The sequence below is a fragment of the Varanus komodoensis genome, unplaced genomic scaffold, assembly GCF_004798865.1.
Source record: "Varanus komodoensis strain SLA01 unplaced genomic scaffold, ASM479886v1 scaffold43, whole genome shotgun sequence".
Classification (NCBI taxonomy): Eukaryota; Metazoa; Chordata; class Lepidosauria; order Squamata; family Varanidae; genus Varanus; species Varanus komodoensis.
Window position 1 is genome coordinate 253,465 of NW_025335985.1, and position 18,777 is coordinate 272,241.

Here is an 18,777-nt window from a genome sequence, read left to right on the forward strand (position 1 = left end):
CTTAGAAGCAAAAGGCTTGGCCTCTGGAAAAACCCACACATAAATAAACTGGTGTTTTTCATCCAAACACAATTAAAGGACAGGAAATGATTAGATTAACTAGAGACATAACAATTATTGGGGGCAGGCTTGGATAAACTTTTTTAACATACATAATTTACTTTCTATTTAAAAGCAAGTTCCTCACATTTCATCATATTGTACTGTAACAAGGCATTGAATCGAAGGCAGGTTAGGACCACAAAGGCCGGACCAATGACTCCCACTGGATTTTGGGGGAAAAAGTATGTGGGCTCTGATGTTACTTTCCTGCAAAATATGAGTCTTTCTTTCATTCCAACCATAGTTGTAGAGACTTGCTAGTCGGTCTCTCTTCCTCTCTTCATGATGGTATGGGGAAGAAATCCAAAAGCCATCTTAGTATAATAGCCTTATTCAGCTAACTAAAAGATCATGAATAATGTGCAAGCTCTGAAGATCTCAGGATATCAGGGCAGAATGTTCTACAGATGCTTATATTCTGTTTCCCTTCCAATGCCCTCCAATAACTCTCATGTGTCTGGCAGCCCTCCTGTCTTGCAGTGATGCTCTGTAACACCCAATTGGTCCACAAGAAGCCTGCACTCATTCACAATTTAATGTGGATGAGAAAGCCAACCTGGCATGCATTACTGAGACTTGGGTGGGTGAACTGGATGGGGTTGACCTGACCCAACTGTGCCCACCAAGGAACTTCATATAACCTTAGCAAAGGCTGGGAGGCCAGGGCTGGAGACAAATTGTATGATTCTTTTTAATTCCTATTTTACTTGTTGCTTGCTGTAAACTGTTCAGCGAGACACTAGTTAGAGGGATGGTTTATAAAAGCTTTAAACAAATAAATTCACAGAGTCTCTCTGTGTATCACTAGGACACCACTCCACCTGCGAGAGGGCCTTGAGGGGTTACTTCTGGTGCTGGGCCATAAAGACAGACTGAGGTCCTTGCTGGTGTACCACCCACCTTGCTACCCAGGATGCTGCCTGCCTGAGCTGGCAGTGGTGACCTTTGGTATTGTGTTGGAGGAACCCAGGATGACAGTGGTCCTGGGTGACTTGAGTTTTCATGCTGAGGCTTCCATTGGAGCCGCCAGCTCATGATTTCATGGCATGGGGAGTACTGGAAGAATGGCAAGGAGATTATTAAGTTTTGACAAGTAGTGTAGTGAACTTTCCCTGTGTCTAAAGACCAGGATAGTTTTTTTTTATAGACAAGCCAAAGCCTCATGGCTTTCTGCTTGTTAGGAAGAGCACCAGCAGAGATAATTGCCTTGAAGCTGCTTTCCACAGTCATTCGGTTAGTTAAGGGATGCCTTTGCTGTGAGAACAAAGCTGTTTGCTTTACTGAGGAGCTTCCCTCCCAGGAAGTTGGGGAGAGAACTTTGTAAAATCCATGGCAAGAGGTGTGGTCTGTTGTCTGCAGCTTGGGGAGAGGAATGGCTGCAGTGCTCATCCAGAGAACTTTGGAAGCCCACAGAATATCCTGTAGCATATTCAGGGAACCGATACAGCCACAGAAAAGGGAACTGCAAGTTTTCCTTCACTCATTTATATCCTGCGTTTGCATTTCACCATAACCTTCAATTAATGTTATATCTGCTTTGACACAGGGGGTTTCATTTCTCCCTAAGCATCCTTGAATCTAAAGTGAGGTGCCTTGTATCACAAGCTATTCCTTTCCCTCCTTCCTTCAGATTCCAAAGACTCAAGACAATCCTCTGAAGTGCAGTTATTTTACTGTAACTCCACTGTTGCAGAATAGCTTTAAATAAGCTTTTACCAAAGCTAGAAGGAGAACCCTCTGCTCATGTAAAAGTTGAATCCAGGCAGGAAACTTGCTGCAGTCCCTCCCTTTCAGTAAGGCTGTTTGCTGCACCCTTGGGAGGGGGGCTCTTGCCCTTGAAAAATTAGAGGGAGGGACTGCAGGAAGCAATGGAGCCCCTCCAGCTGAGCAGCTCCTTTCTCCAACACTTCTTGACTGCATCAAGGACTGCGTCCCACGTCTGCTCCTCTTCTGTCTCTTCCAAAACAGATCAACTCTCACATTCAGTGTGGGAAACATCACCAGGCAACCTTGAAGTTGCTGCAAAGGAAGGATTCATCCCCTGCTTGTTCCTGCATAGCTTGCCATGAGCAAGAAATGGCCTGCTCCCTACACCTTGGCCGCACCAGACCATTGCACTTAAATCACTAGGTTTCATGGCATCCTACCTCATCTTTCATCAGTCTAACGCATTCAGTGGGGCATGACCATGACTTGGTCTACTTCCAAGCCAAGTAATCTGAAAATTGGGGGATGTCCAAGTAACTTTATCATGGTCCAATCACTCCTGCTAAGATTTGGCCTCATGGCAGTACTTCCCTCCTGCAGGGGTGAGGGACCCACTTGGAGCCTGATGGAATCCTATAGACAGAATGCTCTTGGGGATTTACCAGCAGATAGAGTTGGGGCACTAATAGAATCATTAGATGTGGAGGGCCATCAACCTGACACTACCTGGGCTGCTTTCCACAGCGCTCTGCCCTTTGGAATACTGGGAAGCTGCAGGCTTGAAGCAAAGATGAATGAACATGCTCCAGGGCGCATACTCATGCCTATTGCATGGTGGTTCAGGCAGCAGAGATGTATGACTTTGCGGCGCCCCTTGTGTCCTCAAGTAGCCATCCAGAGGAGCTGTTTCAGGTGGACTGGTGGCCATTAACGATCTCCCCAGCACACGGCCCCCTCAAAGATCCTCTGCGACCTTGTCGCAACACGAAATTGTCTGTCCCCACAGCAAACTCGATGCTGTTGTTAGCACCAGTTGAGGTATCTGATGCTGCCACCTACTCGGTTTTGTGGAATTAGCTTCAGTTGCCGAGGCCTGATGAAGTGGATACTCTGCTTGCCACAGTACAACTGACCCCATGCTGCCCGAGTCCTTACCCCTCATGGCTAATAAAAGCTACCTAGGTGGGTCCAGGAAAATGCATCTCAGCACGAAGGGGTGGCTCCTGCTGTCCTTAAGGAGGCACGGGTGCGACCTCTCCTGACAAAACCCAGTCTGGACCCAGTGGTGTTGGACGACTACCACCTAGTCACACATGCTGCTTTCTTAGGGAAAGTACTTGAGCCGGTCACGGTGGAGCACCTGCAGGCAATCTTGGAGGACACCTGTTCCTTAGACTCATTACACTCATTTCACCAGGTCTCTGGATCAGATCAGCCTTTGTTGCCCTGATGGATGATCTTCACTGGGAGAGGGACAGCTGGAGTGCAACCCTATTAATTCTACCTAATCTCTCATCAGCTATGGACGCCTCCTGGTTTGAGTCTGTGGGTTGCGTGTTGGGGGCACTGTGCTACAGTGGCTCCATTCTTATCTGCAGGGCTCATTTCAGAAAGCAAGACTGGATGCCCATTGCTCAGCCTGTTGGTAATTGAGCTATCAAGTTCTGTGAGCTCCCGTCTTGTCGCCTGTGTTGTACAACATCTGCATGAAGTCACTAGGTACCTGGAGTCATCCATAAACACAGCTGACACACAGCTCTGTCTTCCTTTGACAACTGAATGAAAAGAGACTACTGTGCAAGTCCTGGATCACTGCCTGGACTCAGTGACGGGCTGGGTGAGGGCCAGTGAACCGACGCAGAACCCTGGCAGATCCTGTGGGCTAGTGCTTCCCGGATCCAGGAGAGAGGCTCATCCTGCTGTGGATGTACTTACTCTGAAAGAGCAGGTTCACAGCCTGTTGCTGAAGTCCCAAGTGACCACAGTGGTTGGAGTGCTTTTTACCATTTTCAGTTGGTTCATCAGCTATGGCCTCTCAGCTATTGCTTGGGCACAGTGCTACAGGCCCTACTAATCTTTTGCCAGAGGGAGATATAGGAAGGAGATGATTTCAATTCAGTATGCATTGTAATGCATAAATATATGCACACGTGTTCATGTCTGCTACCAGGAGTACCTTTCCTCCCAAATCCAAGCCTGCAGAGGCAATTTGATGCCCATAATCCAGCTTTCCGTCTCAGACATAGCTTTATTTGGAGCAATGCAAAACTCTCCTATAAACATAGTACCTCATCTGTTGACACAGAGAGGCTAACACAAACATTTTCCAGAGTTTTGCATCATGCTAGGAATCAACTTTTCAGGTGCTTTGGATCATCATTTCAGGATCGTGGTCATCCCAGGGTACATACTGAATTCTCTGTTTTGACAGAGACATATAAGCCACCTTCTTCAGTAATTGTGGTCCTAAATATTGCAGCCCAGGCTCATCAGAATGTGCCCCGATAAATCTGAAACTGTCACAATCAGTGAAGTGGGGCTTATGAGTCAAATACTTATATTAAGCTAGTTTTCTGCCTTTTATAGGACTCTGGTGTGATGAAGAAAACAGAATCTGGGAGGGGACCACTTAGACAGGAGAAGCTAGATTCTTAATACGTGAAGTCACCAGTGACTTCAATGAGGCATATTCCCATGATGTCCCAAAATGTGTTCCAAATGCCCCAGCCCTTGCTTACGGGGATGCAGCTGGACAGAGGCCTTGAACCTCTTTCAGGCTGAGGGCAAGCTTCCATTTTAGGGAAGCTCTTTTCAGTGGTGGTGAGGCTGAAGACAAAAGGACAGGGCTAAAGACACCAGTAGCAGGACCAAAATACCCCCATTGTTGCCGCATTTTAGCTTAAACCTCTTACTGCCAGTGATTAGGCCTTAGAGAGAGCCAGTGTGGTGTAGACAGTAGAGAATATGCGATTCTTGCAGACACAGGAGGGAAAGACTAGTCCAGCAATGTAGCACAGCTAGGAACTAGAAACCACATTATAATGACAGATGCTTTTCTTTACGTAGCAAAAAGAAAATCAGTCTAGTGTAGTGGTGTAGAGCACTGGACTGGGACCCAGGAGATCTGGGTTCTAGTTGCTGCTTGGCTGTGAAACTCACTGGTTGACCTTGGAGCAGTCACTGAGTCCTCACTAGCCAAACCTGCCTCACAGGGTTGTTATGAGGATAAACTAGGGGAAAAGAGGATTTAATATGCTACTCTGGGTTCTTTGGAAGGAAAAAAAATGGATGGAGTAATAATAAGAATAGTCAACTTTTGGAATAGGGGAAAGTATAGAAAAGCCAAGAAGCCACTAAACACTTGTTGGTTGGGGGAAAGGAACAGAGGCAGTTTGGCAACCACAGAGGACTGGAGCCATCTGGACAATCCCAGAGGGCTGCATTACGACTCCACAGGGCCAGACTGGGGCCCCAGGCTTGACAGGGAGGAGTATGACCATCAAATGCTACTAAGGTGAACCTTTGTGCCTGTGCTGCAGCCCCATGGCTGGTAGCTGGCTGCCCTATTTTGCCATACAACATTGTCGCTGTGGCGGGGGGGGGGGGGTGGGGGGGTAGCTGTAAAGAGATCTCATGGAGCCTAACAGATATACCTTGCAAGGACCCCTGGAGATGGCATGTACATCCCATGGCATCACCCTGAGTTGGAGATACTCCTCCTCTGCCTTCAGGCCTTTAAGTAAGCAGCTCCAACTCAGTGGCCCTAGCAAGGTGTCTGTCCTGTCTGTGCACACACATTGCACCCATCCTAATGACCTGCATTTTGCTCATTCTAAATCCACAACACCAAACTTTTCCTGTACACGTGGACTTTCTTGTATGCACACAGGTGCCCAGAGCTAGGACTAGTTCCTAAGACATCAATCATGTTTCAGAACAGAGGTGAAAGCCCTGAGGAGGAAACACCTTGCCGTTTCAGCTTTCAAGTGACCACATGAATAGGGCACACAATGACCCTACTCTGCCATGCACACATTTACAGAAAAAAGAACAAGATGTCTGAAGAGCATTCCCTCCCTGTGTAGATTGCAGTGGAGCTGTCTTCCAAGAAACTCAGTGGGACAGCCTTCCGAGAAAACAGACACAGGGCTGGAAACTATTACATCAGGTGTGCCTATTTTCCCAAGAAGAGATTAAAAGACTTTCAGAGGAAACAGCTTGTCAAAAACTAACATGCATTTTCCTCAGAGCTTCCTAGTTCTCAAGTCTAAAATCACACATTGTACAAGACACCAGCTAGGAAATGGTAGCTCTGGATAAATACAAAGCAACTGCTACAGAACAGTCAGACTCTTCCTGTTCAATCAAATATCTCTGCTCAGCAGTGGGGACATCCTGGTTGGCCTAAAAATCCTGCTCTGTCCAGGTAGGATGAAGAAGGGAACACCTGAGGGTAGCCATGCTGGCTCAATGTATTTTGAAGTGAAGTGAAACATCCACATAAATGGGCATGGTGCGCAGGATCCGGCCCCCGGGCCATAGTTTGAGGACCCATGCTCTAAAGTGTATCTCTCTGGTGTCTTTGTCTCTGAAGGGCATTGTTCTTTGTAAAAAAAAAAAAAAAAGATGCATGGACAAGGGAGAGAAGAGCATTCGATTTCAGCAAAATCCTCAGGCAGAAAGATTCAGGTGTGGAGGGGTGGCCGGTGTGGAAGCACCTGTGGGCAAAAAGACAGCCCCTCTTGGGGATGAGATGCAACAGAGCATCAAGGCCTGTGGAGCAGCACTGCAACAAGTGCCCGCGAACAGCCCGGTGGTTGGGCCGACTGCCTCCCAGAGATTCGGGGCTCCAACCCCGCCTCTGGATGTGAAGTCCCCAGGAGCCTCCAGGGAAGGGAAGCCTTAAACTGACCAAGTAGTTTTGATCTGCGCTGTAAGTCAGCCCTGGCGTCCCCTTTCAGTGCCCGCGTAAGGAGATCAAAATGCTTCTGAGCAAAGTGCTTCTGATGCATTTCCTTCATTGCCAAAGAAGCACGCAAGTCGTGGATGGATTGTGGGGTGGGGAAATAAACGGTTTCCAGCCAGCGAGGCTGCCACAACAGACCTGAGCCACAACGTCCCTCTTGCCTAGAAATTCGCTAACTAAATCGCTTCCAGTCATAACATTTCTCTGTTGCTGTCGTGGTAGAATGGAAACGAACCCGGGTCCCCTCGCACGAATGAAGAGCAGGCATTCCGCGCCAAGCGGGGCGCTCTCACGGATTTAACTCCGCGTGTGTGCATAGACGGGGGGAAATTGTGCGGAGGGGCGGACCTTTTCTTTTGTGTTCTGGCGATCTTGTTCAGGCAGGCAAATTGTGCGGGCTCTGAGCCTCGGTAAGGACCCCCTCCACACCCACTCGCGCGCGAAAGGCGACGACCATAGCAACCCCCGCTGGCAAGAACCGGACCCAAGCGCGACCCGCGGCACCCGCTGCCCCCGCCCCTGCGCGCCACGTCTCCCCTCCTCCCGCGGCTCCAGAAACAAAAGCCTCGGCGGCGGCGATGTGGCTTACGTGCGGGCAGCGCGGACTCTGCTCCTCGCGGCTGTGAGGCACTTCGCTCCCCATCCTGCCGAGCCGGTCCTGCGCTTCCTCGTCTGCCCGGAGGAGCTGCACCGCTGCGCGCCTCACGGCGAAGGCTTTGACGGGCACCTGAGTGCCACATTCTTCACGTTAAGTCCTGCCCATTGGAAAGGCATTTTCTGCGGCGGGCGGGGGGGGGGGACGAGCGAGCGAGCGAGCGAGCGCGCGCGATATGACTCATTCATACGGTCCTACGCAGCGCCAGGATGTCAGCTGAGTTGCGGAAGGAAACACCGAACCGCGTGTCCCTCTTTTGCGAGCAGCGCGCGCTGCAGTTTCTCTTCCCGAGCCGCGTCTCGATGGCCACGCGGCTTTTGCCACGCCGCCTCCCAAGAGCCACGGCTCAGCTTAGCACCTGCATCAACGGGTGGCAGTCCGGGCATCATCAGCCCAGGACTCACACCCCAGTAGAGACCCTTTGACAAGTCCCCCGCTCCGGAGTTGCCTTTTCACGTGCCTCTCTCTTGGCCCAGGCCGCTGCGATGGAGGAGCAGCGGTCCTTGCTCGGGGGCGCTTCGCCCGTCAAGCAAGCCTGTAGTTGCAATGGTGCGAAAAAGTTTCAGGAGTAAGAGCTCCTGGTGGCACTGCCGTAGAAAAGGTAGGCTCAGGGAGGCTGAATCGCACCTGGGGCGCTTAAAATCCAGGATCCAGCGTGCCTAAGCGCAGCAACATCCTTTTCCCGTGTCACAGCAACACTTGACATAAGATAAGCCTTAGAGCGGGCTTTTCTGCATAAGAAGTTTCTTTATCGCGAATCCTCACAGTTGTTCATGAGACAATGTCGCGATTCTCCAGCTTCCCTTCTTCTTTTTCCCAGAAGACGTACCCATTTCGTTTTTTTGGAGTGGAGAAAATGGGATTGCATCTCCTACTGTATTTGTGCTGTTTTGCTAGAGGACACCTAGAGGCCGTGTAGCAGAAAAACAAGTAAAAAACAGCTTTTCTTTTGATGGAACTTGATCTCGTTGCTGCCATGAGACTGAAAGCAGGTACAGCAATTAGCAGCACAATACGTGCCTTAGGTAGAAAACACAGACACGGAGAGGAGGGGGACCGTTATTATCCACATATATCAGAAGGGAGAATCATGTCTCTTGTGTGCAAGCTTCAGTCATGTAATCTGCCCAGAGCAAAGGCAGGAATCATATGCAAAACTTCTTGAGGTTTGCCATACGGTGCAATTAGGCAGGGCATCCTCATTGTCATCTGTTCATCTTAAATGTGTTAGGTTGGCCCCTGCCTGAGCATCCCCAGAGCTGTTCAGTTTCATACAGGGCTGGCGATTTAAACAGTTGTGTTGGCAGAATTGCTAGGCTCACTTTTCTTGCTTCTCTGAGATCACAGAGTATAGTTTGGCTCCCATCTCGGGACAAATTTCCATGTGTCATTTTCTAGACAAAGATATATTGTTCCCAGTTGTAATGCAAAATTTTTCGAGATGCTTGGTCTCCAGCGGATCATTATGATCCGTTATTTCTTTTCTTTTACAAAAGACCTCTTCCTAGTGGAAATAAAACAGCTAGAACTTGAATTTCATTTTTAATGTGGGTCAGCGCTGTGGCCTGGATTTTTGGGTGTTCCTTGATGGCATGGCTACAGGGACTGTCATGAGTAGTGCCTACACTTCAAAATTTATCACCACACCACTGAAGCCAAAGTGCCGGCCTCTGTGGAAAACGGACTCTCATGGAGGTCCACACAGTCTTCTCACTCACTGATCCAAGAGAAAGGTGTTGCACAGGAGTGCTTTCTTACACAGGAAGCAGGTGCACAGATGCTTAGAATGTGTCCACCGCCATCAAAGTGATGCTGTTTTCGCTTCCTGCAATAGCAGTGCAAGCAACCATGTGGGTTTGGTAGAGTTTGCATTTGCTTGTGGTTGTGCTTAGCATCTGAGCAGTACAGTCATCAAAACATGTGGTGTCTCCATGCTCCAAGATCTGCTTGCTGATTTGCAAGGTTTTTATCTTGAACCTTCATGTTGTGCTGTCGTGTCATTGTTACTGGCTGCCCACAAACTATTCCTGGTAGGATCAGGCTGATCACCACCAAGGGCATATCAGTGTATCAAAGCCTTCCTTAACCTAATGGGAGGTGCCTCCTCCTGACACCTGGATAGCACCAGGGTGGGGAAGGCCAGTAGAGTGGTCCACATTCCCCCTAGTTCTTCCTCTAAGATACTAGCACTGTTGTGATGAAGGCTCTCTCTGCAATTGTATGTCACCACCACAGTGACAAGGAAAATTATGTAAAATTGAATCCTGTGTTAGTCCTACTTAGAGTACCCTGTTTCCTTGAAAAATAAGACCTATCCTGAAAATAAGACCTAGTACTATTTTTGGTACTTGCTAAAATATAAGACCTACCCCAAAAATAAGACCTAGCTGTGTTTATTCCCAGGGCCGGTGGGGAACATAAAGAGCCTTTTTAAACTTAAAAAAAGTTAATTTTTTTAACTTAATGCACTGTGTGGAGGAAACATGCTTATGCAGCTCTGCTCCCTCCATTCCCTGCAGAGGGAGCAGAGCTGCATAAGCTGATGCTTCCTCTATAGCGCTGGCTCCTGTCACAGGCGGAGTGATACCAAATGTACATGTATTCATGCTGTTGTACATAAATAAATGTGATTGTTGTACACATTAAAAAAAAATAAGACCTACCCCGAAAATAAGACCTAGTGTGTTTTGTGAGCCAAAAAGAATATACGAGTGTCTTATTTTCGGGGAAACACGGTAGATCTTTTGAATGAATGGGAGTTAGGTTATCATGTCTAACTTAAGTCTTCTTCACTTTGGTAGATCTACTCAAGTAATACTAATAATCGAATCCACCCAGAATATTTTCCCACACTGCCTTGAGTTGTTTGCTTTTTGGAAGTCATAAGAGTTCATTTGAAAGCTGATGTAAAGCATTGTCTCCTACACATGCATAAAGCAATGAGTTTCAGAATGAACACAGTGGCATTTGCGTGCTGCTACGGCTTCCTTAAGATTACATGGCAGCATGTTGTCTAAAGATAATCCAGATGACCTCACCTCTGATTAGTGCCTCCTTCCAGAACATCAGAATCAGATAAGCGGCACTCTCACTTAGAGGGCTGTTGATTTCATTAAACTCAGATCTTGCTCACAACTCTCTTTTCTGTGATCCTGGGCATGGTTGGCCATGCAATGTCAGCACAGTCACGACTGTGCCACAAGCCACCCATAAAAAATATGTGCTTCCATTCTGTGACAACAGCGCTTCTGGACTGTGACCGAGGCTGTGATTTCATGGAAGGACAGAAAGGCTGCTGAAGGTGGCAATGACCAGTGACTGCAGAATTCCATTTCCTCTGGATCTCATTTTGATTCAAACGAGCAAACTCCAGTTGTGAGGACATGCTGGCTGGGATTTCTAGGGAGCACAGAGCAGTACCTATGGAGAACCCCATGCTGGGGAAGCATTCTCTAAAATGAAGTAATCAACAGTAATCAACACGTACAAAGGCCGTTTGTCCATATTTGATTGAAGAGCACAGCAGTGCAGTGCAGGAGCTGGCAGGAGCCGATTTCTCAGCTTCAAGAAGTTATACTTGGAGGTCACAGTCAGGCAGAGAGAACCAGAACAAGGAAGGACAGAGAGATTTCCTCTTCCTCTCCTGTTTTCATACTATAGCCTCTCCTCATGTGGCAGTCTTGTGATTTGAAGAGATTCACATGAAACTATTCAAAGTCTGATCAAGTAAGGCAGAAAATGAAGTCTGACCTTTTAACTTCCTCTCTAGTGTTTAATCTAGCTTTTCTTTGAGTCAATAGGGAGAAAGTGAGTGTCTGTTTTGCTAATGGGCTCAGGACACACATCATATGTCATTCATGTTTCCTTGGAGAGGACCTGGCATGCAACCAGTTTTTCTTGTTAAAGTTGTCCTTTTCCTACTTCCTTGTCTGTCAGTCCTCTCCCTCTGACTGGCCCACCCATATTAACTCATCAGAGCTCCAAAGCTACTTGTAATGACTTAGCTGTGCTTGGGGCTTGAGTACAAAGGATGGTTGTGGTAGTGAGGGAATTTCTTGGAATGTGGGCAGAGTTTTAGGGAGCATGGAATGGCCGTGGGAGAGGGGTTGTAGGCTGCTGGGAATAGGGAGAGGAAAGAGACCGAAGTGTAGAAGGAATTGGCTGGGTTGGAGTTGGATTCGGATTGCCTTCCCCAGCCTGATGTTCTCTAGGTATCTTGGACTCCACCTTCCATTATTCCCAGCCAGCAGGGGTGAGGGGTAAAACATGGAACAGGAGCACTGCAAAGTTGTGGAATGCTCTCCCCAGAGAGTTTTCGCCTGGTGCCAATGTTATATTCTTTCTGGTGCCAGGTAAAAACCTTTTATTTACCTGGCACTTTAATATTTAAACATTTTAACTAATTTTTAATGGTCATGCTTAGTCACATTTTACTTTACTACATTTATTGTATTTGTTCTGTTTATTTATTGTTACGTTTCGTGTCAGAATCCCGGAATCTCAATTTGAGAAGGGGAAATAAAGCTCGGGTTCATGGGAAAGATCAAACGTCCAGACCATCTAGGCTTTATTGTATTAACCCAAGGTTTCCCGTGGTAGACTCTCACGATAATGCATGCATTACCGGGCAGGCAGAGGTGAACTCTGCTGCAAAGCTTCAACACAACTAGAGAGTTTTTATACACTCCCAGTCACATACAGGTACAGGGCAATTGATGACAGAATGTAGACATTACAATAAGGTTCTGAGGTCATCACATACAGAACAGATAAAGGAATGCCAGTCAATCATACTGTAACAATGAGATTGCAATATTTCTAACTGCATTGTATTGACACTTTAGTTGAGTAACTTGAACCCATCTCCAGGTCTGCTTAGACATGTAAATTCAAGCTACTAGAAACTATTCATGATAAGCTCAGACCCTTATCTCAACTCTAAACATTCTGAATGATCAGGGCACATGAAGCCCTCTGGGCTATCAAAAGATTATTGTAAACTGAATTCCAACAATGACTATTTACAATGTATATTTGGACTAAATGGCCTGTCTACTGTAGCTTCCAGCTAAAGGTGAGAGAAAGGAGCGGGGGAATGGCATTTTAAACAGTGACAGCTTGGTTTTGAGAAGGAAGACAAGATTTGATCCCACAATGCAACAGCACACAGAAGTAATGTTTTTCTGACAGGATTTATCCAAATTTTCCCAACATTAGCTATCTTGTAACCCATCCAGAGACATTGTTAAGGACAGGATAAAAATACTGTAAATAAATAAAATCTTTGTAGTTCATATTTAGCTGCACAGCAAACTAACACAGGAGAGGCAGAAGTACATTTCTTGACTTTAGGAAACTGTAAAGGTAAAGGTTTCCCCTTGACATTAAGTCCAGTCATGACTGACTCTAGGAGGCAGTGCTCCTCTACGTTTCCTAGCCGAGGGAGCCAGCGTTTGCCCACAGACAGTCTCCGTGGTCGTGTGGCTGGCATGACTAAACACCGAAGTGCACGGAACGCTGTTACCTGCCCACCAAAGCGGTACCTTTTTACCTACTTGCATTTGCATGCTTTCGAACTGCAAGGTTGGCAGGAGCTGGGACGGAGCAACAGGAACTCACCCCATTGTGCAGATTCGAACCGGCGACCTTTCGATCTACCAGCCCAGCGGTTTATACCACTGCGCCACCTGCAGTCCCTAGGAAACTGTACTTGGATGTTATTTGCACTGGGGATGTGATGTTACAGGAGAAAGGGTGCAATGCAATTTGGAAGAAGGGGATGGGGGGGTGGCTTCCACTGGGGTTGCTTCTCTGTGTTTCTGGCACAGGTAATTTGGGTTGGGAGACTTATCCATGTCTTGGGTCATAACAGTTGATCTGTCTAATGCCCTCTGCTGTTTTTATAGTAGACCTAGACGGTGCGGAGGGGATGCTTATCAAATAAACAGATGGCACAAGGCTCTGAGGATAGCCAGTCCCATAGAAGACAGAACCAACTTGACATGCTGTGATTCAGGGCTGAAAAAAGCAAGAAGAAATTCAACATGGATAAATGTAAGGTTTTGCATTTAAGTAAGTAAGTAAGTAAGTAAGTAAGTAAGTAAATAAATAAATAAATAAATATACTCAGCGAGGTTCACCTGGCATCATTGCTTTATTCTTTTCTGTGTCAGGGAAAGCCCTTTTTATTTTCCCAATATTTTAACAGTTAATTGGTTTTATCTTTGATTTTATCCTTAATGGTCAGATGCAGTGTGTTGTATGTTGCTTGTTGTATGTGGTTGTTTTGCTTTTTGTTTTTTGTAAGCCATCCAGAGACTGTAGTATTGGATGGCATATAAAAACTTTAAATAAATAATAAATAAATAAAAATAAATGGCATGAATATATGATGAGGGAGAGCTTGTACAGCAGCCATAGATGTGAAAAGGACCTAGGTCTTGCGAAGGGTGGCAACCTTGGTATGAGGCTGCAGAGCAGCATGTCAGCTAAATGGGAGAATGAAAAGCATAAGGCCGAGTTAGCAGAAATTTCTAGGCTATGGGAAGTAATTGTTTTGTTCTGTTCTGGATTTGCACATTCCAAACCAAATTTGGAATGCTGTGTCCAAAAGTGGGTGCTACATTTAAGGAGGACTTTGGTCAAACTGGAGCATGTCCAAAGGGTGAGAGGTGCAGAATACGAATCTTATCAGGTGTGGTTGAAAAAGCTGGATATGCTGAACCCAGAGATATGCTGGGAGACTGAATGGTGACTTTCAAATGCTGGACTGACTATCTCCCAAGGGTAGGATTTGAACCTGCTGGGAACTTACAAGGAAGCAGGTTAACCCCTTAAAGAGAGCACCTGACAATCTGGGAATACCTTGGGAATTAGTGGCGGTATTAGAGTAGAGGTCGCTTGCAGGTGCTGCTGTAGTTTTATTCTTCACTGCAGAGCCTGCACTGAGCAGAGGGGTGGACCAGATGATCTCCAAGATCCCTCCCAACCCTATGATTCCATGATATTATGAGATTTGTGTTTGCCCTGCCCACTCTCCCTCCAGTCAAAGGAGCACCTCAAAATCATGTTGTCACTTGTGAAGGCTTCATTTGTAGACTCCACCCCCACCAGCCCACCAAATACCATGGAAGCATTTCTTAGAGCTACAGTCTGGAAGAGTAATGCCCAGACACCATGCAGAGGTATGCCAGTATGCCTCGAGAGGGGAGCTAGTGGCCTATATCCAAAGAAGGTTTCCTGTTGTATCTCTGCTTGATTTACTGCTCTGCCCAGGGGCTCTTTCCAGGCTGCACCCTCCATTAGAATTAACTGGTGTTTCCTTTCCTCTGGAGCACAACTGCAGAACTTCAGGCCTGGGGCCAAAACTAGCCCACCCAAGGGTCCCATTTCAGCCTTCGTGGGGTCCCAGTGACTGCGTGCCTCTTCCCTTCTTCCACCTTGTATTCCCCCTAACCACTGACTGTTTGGTGGTTTCCAGGCCACCAAACAGTCCTGTTTTCCCTCCGTTTTTTCTTCCCATTCTGAAATACTGAAATGCCTCTCCCAAGGCTTACTTGAAGCATGCTGGTATTTTTGTATTTTGACCTGCCCCTTTTGGTTTTGGGCTCACCCATCTCTGGAATGCAGCACCTGAATACTTCTTTGAAATGGAATTTGGCCATTCACTTGACCCTGTTGTAGAAGCTTAATTGTGGGGTGTAAATTAAAGGTTATAGATTTCCAGCCACCCTGCTCATTCCCGCCCCCACCCCCACTGTGATCATGTTTCAGCATTCTTAGGCATTTTTTTATGTGGACTAAAGAAAAACTTGCACAGTTCTAACCTGAGGTCATTTGTGACAAGTGAAATGTGAATTCCTTCATACCTAATGGCCAGATTAGGAAATGCTCTTTCAAGTCAGGTTACTTTTGGATTGTTTGCAGTAGCTGATTATGCGTATTTGCACTACTTGTGCAATCATTGATTAAAGCAGGTGAATGAAGAATCCAGCACACAAACTATGTGTTATCAGTGAGAAGACAGAGAAAAACCTGCTCAACTAATTTGAGAAAGCTTAACGCATCCTCTAAACTTGTTACATATATGAGGAGTCTTCAAAAAGTTTCCGTGCTTATATTTTATAAATATATTTTATATCTTTTTTGCTGATAGCATTAAAAAGTTGGTACAACACTAGGAAAAATGCATTGCAAAGGAAGGTGTCTATGTAGAAAAGTCATGTAATTTGTTTTTTAAATTCTTAATAAATAGAATTTTAAGAAGTATGGAAACTTTTTGAAGAACCCTCATACTAAAAAATACCTAACAATGCAGTTCAGGAGGTGCGTCACAACTATGATTATTTTTACAGTGACTTAGTCACCCCGGCTCAAAAGCAAGTCACACAGCAAATGGAGAGGAAAAAAATGCAGGTACAAGATGCCATGATAAAGAAAATAGCCTTCTTGTGTTCCTGGGAATAATTTAACTGTAGAGAACACAATGGTTTGGGAAGCTCTGCAGGTTTTACTTGGCAGATCAACCAGCCACAGTTTTAAGCTTTAATCCAGCATTTGTCACATGCAACTTGTTAGTGAACCCAGAGGGTTGTGTGCATGTACATCCTGCTGAAAGGGCATCCCGAGGGGCCTGGATAAGCACCATGATGCAGATGTGAGTATGTATCCAGATGTGCTTTCACTTCTGCATCAGCTCCCACTCGAAGCCTTCAAGGGCAGTCCTACATAAACAGTAGTCTAGACTAGAAGTTACAAAGGCTTAAACATCCACTGCATCTGTGAGCAGCAAGTCTGCCAGTATTGCCGTATCAACTTGGTCACAATATGCAAATATATTTCAACTGAACAGCTTGGTTAATTAATCATTCCAAGACCTGCTTATTATTTAGTCAAAAACCCTTTTGCTGCTGAAAAGTGCCATACTTCCCCCGCCCCTTTTTCTGGTAAAAGGAAGTTTGTGCAGAATAATGCTTTTGAACAAGCAAATTTCCCTGAGGTTGAAACAAGTGGACTTTTGTGATGCCAGATATGAAGAAATAGGCATGAGGAATGTTTGAATTTATTTGAGAGTTGAGGTCAAGAGAAAGAACCTTTTATATGGTCACTGCATGTGATCAGGCATTTGTACCCTGAGTTCTTCACCTGACAACCTGTTTGGGCTACTGAGCCATTAGTTGCTCCACTCATTTCTTTAACAAAGAGAAAGCTTAACTCTCTTTTGTCCATTCAAAATCACCCCCCTCAATCAATCAATCAATCAATCAATCAAAAAACACTCTTTCTATTCACTCCTAGTAGCAGATCAGACTGGAAGCACATATGGCAAAACTGAAGCCAGGCACTGGAGAAGACAATCACACCAGGGGAAGAGTGGATGTAGTGGATGTAGGTGGATGGACCGCAATGGAAGCCACAGCCTTGAGTTTAGAAGATGCGAGCAGGGCTATGAAGCACCAGACACTTTGGAGGGTTTTCCTGTGGGAATTCATTGCTGGGTCATGCTGTACTCACGTACCACACGAAGACCAAGAGTATTGTAATTTATCTATGTAACCATATAAGGCTTGTAACCATATAAGGCTTGTAACCTAAGCATTAAGGTGTTGGCTGCTTGTATACAATGGCTAATTGGCTGTATTCAAATGCCTAGGTAAAAAGTGTGAAGTAATAAAAGCAGATGCGGGTGGTGAGGGGGGAAGAGAGCAAGAAGAGAGAAGAAGAAAAAATCTTGGGGGAAGAAGTTTTTGCTGTTCTCCCCCTGCAACTAAACCGAGCATGCTTTGTAACTGATTTCTGGACTGCAGTCTTTTTTTCTTTCTTTAAACTTTCTCGCGCCGCTTGCTGAGGTTGACTGGCTGGCCCAGCCAACCCGCCACATTTTCCCCCATAGGATCATCATAAGTTGGAGATGACTTGATGGCTCATAACAACAACAAAGTAGATCGATCACACTGTCGATTTTTACTTGTCCCCATGTTAGTACACAATGGCAGTTCAGTTTGTTCATAACAAGAGGATACAGAGTGATGCCACCTTTGGAAAAAAATGGCATTGAAGGTCATTGTCGAGGTCACCCATCACTTCTCTTCATAGCATGGATTTAAAAAAAAAGAAAATTCTCATATTTGGAGCCGATGGCCTTCTGGGCCCTTCCAACTCAACTGTTCTATGATTCTCTGATAGTTCTGAAACTAATGCACTAGTTTGGGCACTAAATAGCAACCTGGACATAAGGAGCTGTGTTACAATGTGGTGCCTGTGAACATCAGTCCTGGTGCCCACCAAGTCCCTCCTATTTTTTATTTTATTTCATTAGATGCCTCAATTATTACTTTTTTTATAGCTAGGAGGCTGGCATGCCACACAGCACAGCTCTGCCCTCTAGTTCACAAGGGTTGTTTTGTGTCCTAGACCTCAGAATCCAAATCCTTTGCTTTGGATTTATGTTCTGGGCAAGTCACTTTTCTTTCAGTTTCACTATCTTCTTGCAAATGAGTGTTTCACTTTCTTCTTAATGAGCATCTTGGAAACGAGCATGGCCCCAGTGGCTGCTCATTTAGAAATGGGCAAGCTCCCCTGCACCATGGAAACCATTTTGTGAGAGCACCCTTGGCATGCATTAAAACTTCCAAATGTGTCCACTGGCTAAAAATGGCTAGGGACCTCAAAACTCATAACTTTTATTTGGTGTAGGCACCGTCCAGTTCACCGGCACTGAGAGTCAATATGGCGGCACGATATCTCGGGATGGCCTCTTTCAGGGACTTGCTCTCTGGCAACTGCCCAAGCCTTGCAGCCTCTGGTGCAAGTCAGAATGAAATGGAGCATTGGTAAAGTTGGAAAAGATGTTAGCAATTGACGGGGTGTCTTGATAGCAACCATGAGAATGAATAAATGGATTTGGTGGGGGAGACCCCTTGTGCCTTGAACCCCAGCAGTTTATGGAACGATCTCTCAGGCATCCCTCTGCGGAGAACCCATACTTACAACACCACTTTTGGGTAGAGGCCAGACCAACTACAAGCTTTTAGAACACATACAAATTGTTTCAGAGGTCCTGAATCACATGGGCCCAGCAGCTGGGCAGGTGATGAGGAAAGAAGGGGAACATGGTCAAAAGAAGGTGATAGGTCTGCAGAGGGAACAGTGGGAGATTGACATAATGATCATGAGGCATTGCTGCTCTTGGCTATCAGCCTGCACTTGAATTAATCAGGCCAGGTTGTTGCTGCTAGCAGATGAGCAGCATAAAAGTCTCAGTGTAGTAAGCTTTACAAATGAATGTAGTAGCTTCCTCAGGTGAGCTGGAAGAGTTCCAATCTCTTAAAGTAACAGTAATGTGAAA

General features: G+C 46.0%; 1 protein-coding gene and 1 long non-coding RNA gene across 3 annotated transcripts in view; one reads left to right on the forward strand and one right to left on the reverse strand.

Annotated features, from left to right (window-relative positions):
• Positions 1-7,524, reverse strand: part of GNE (glucosamine (UDP-N-acetyl)-2-epimerase/N-acetylmannosamine kinase) — a 38,481-nt gene extending 30,957 nt beyond the window's left edge. Inside the window, exon 1 of the mRNA XM_044443880.1 lies at positions 7,365-7,524. Within this exon, the coding sequence (XP_044299815.1) occupies positions 7,365-7,418 (54 nt within the window). The 5' untranslated portion in view covers positions 7,419-7,524. The remainder of the gene's footprint in view (positions 1-7,364) is intronic.
• Positions 7,525-7,685: 161 nt separating this feature from the next.
• LOC123030223 lies at positions 7,686-16,989 on the forward strand. Of its 2 annotated transcripts, none has more exons than XR_006416061.1 (3): positions 7,686-8,422; positions 13,337-13,502; positions 16,728-16,989. It is a non-coding gene; the product is annotated as an uncharacterized LOC123030223 (long non-coding RNA). The 2 variants fall into 2 exon arrangements; XR_006416062.1 differs by having other exon boundaries at positions 16,731-16,989.
• The last annotated feature ends 1,788 nt before the right edge of the window (positions 16,990-18,777 follow it).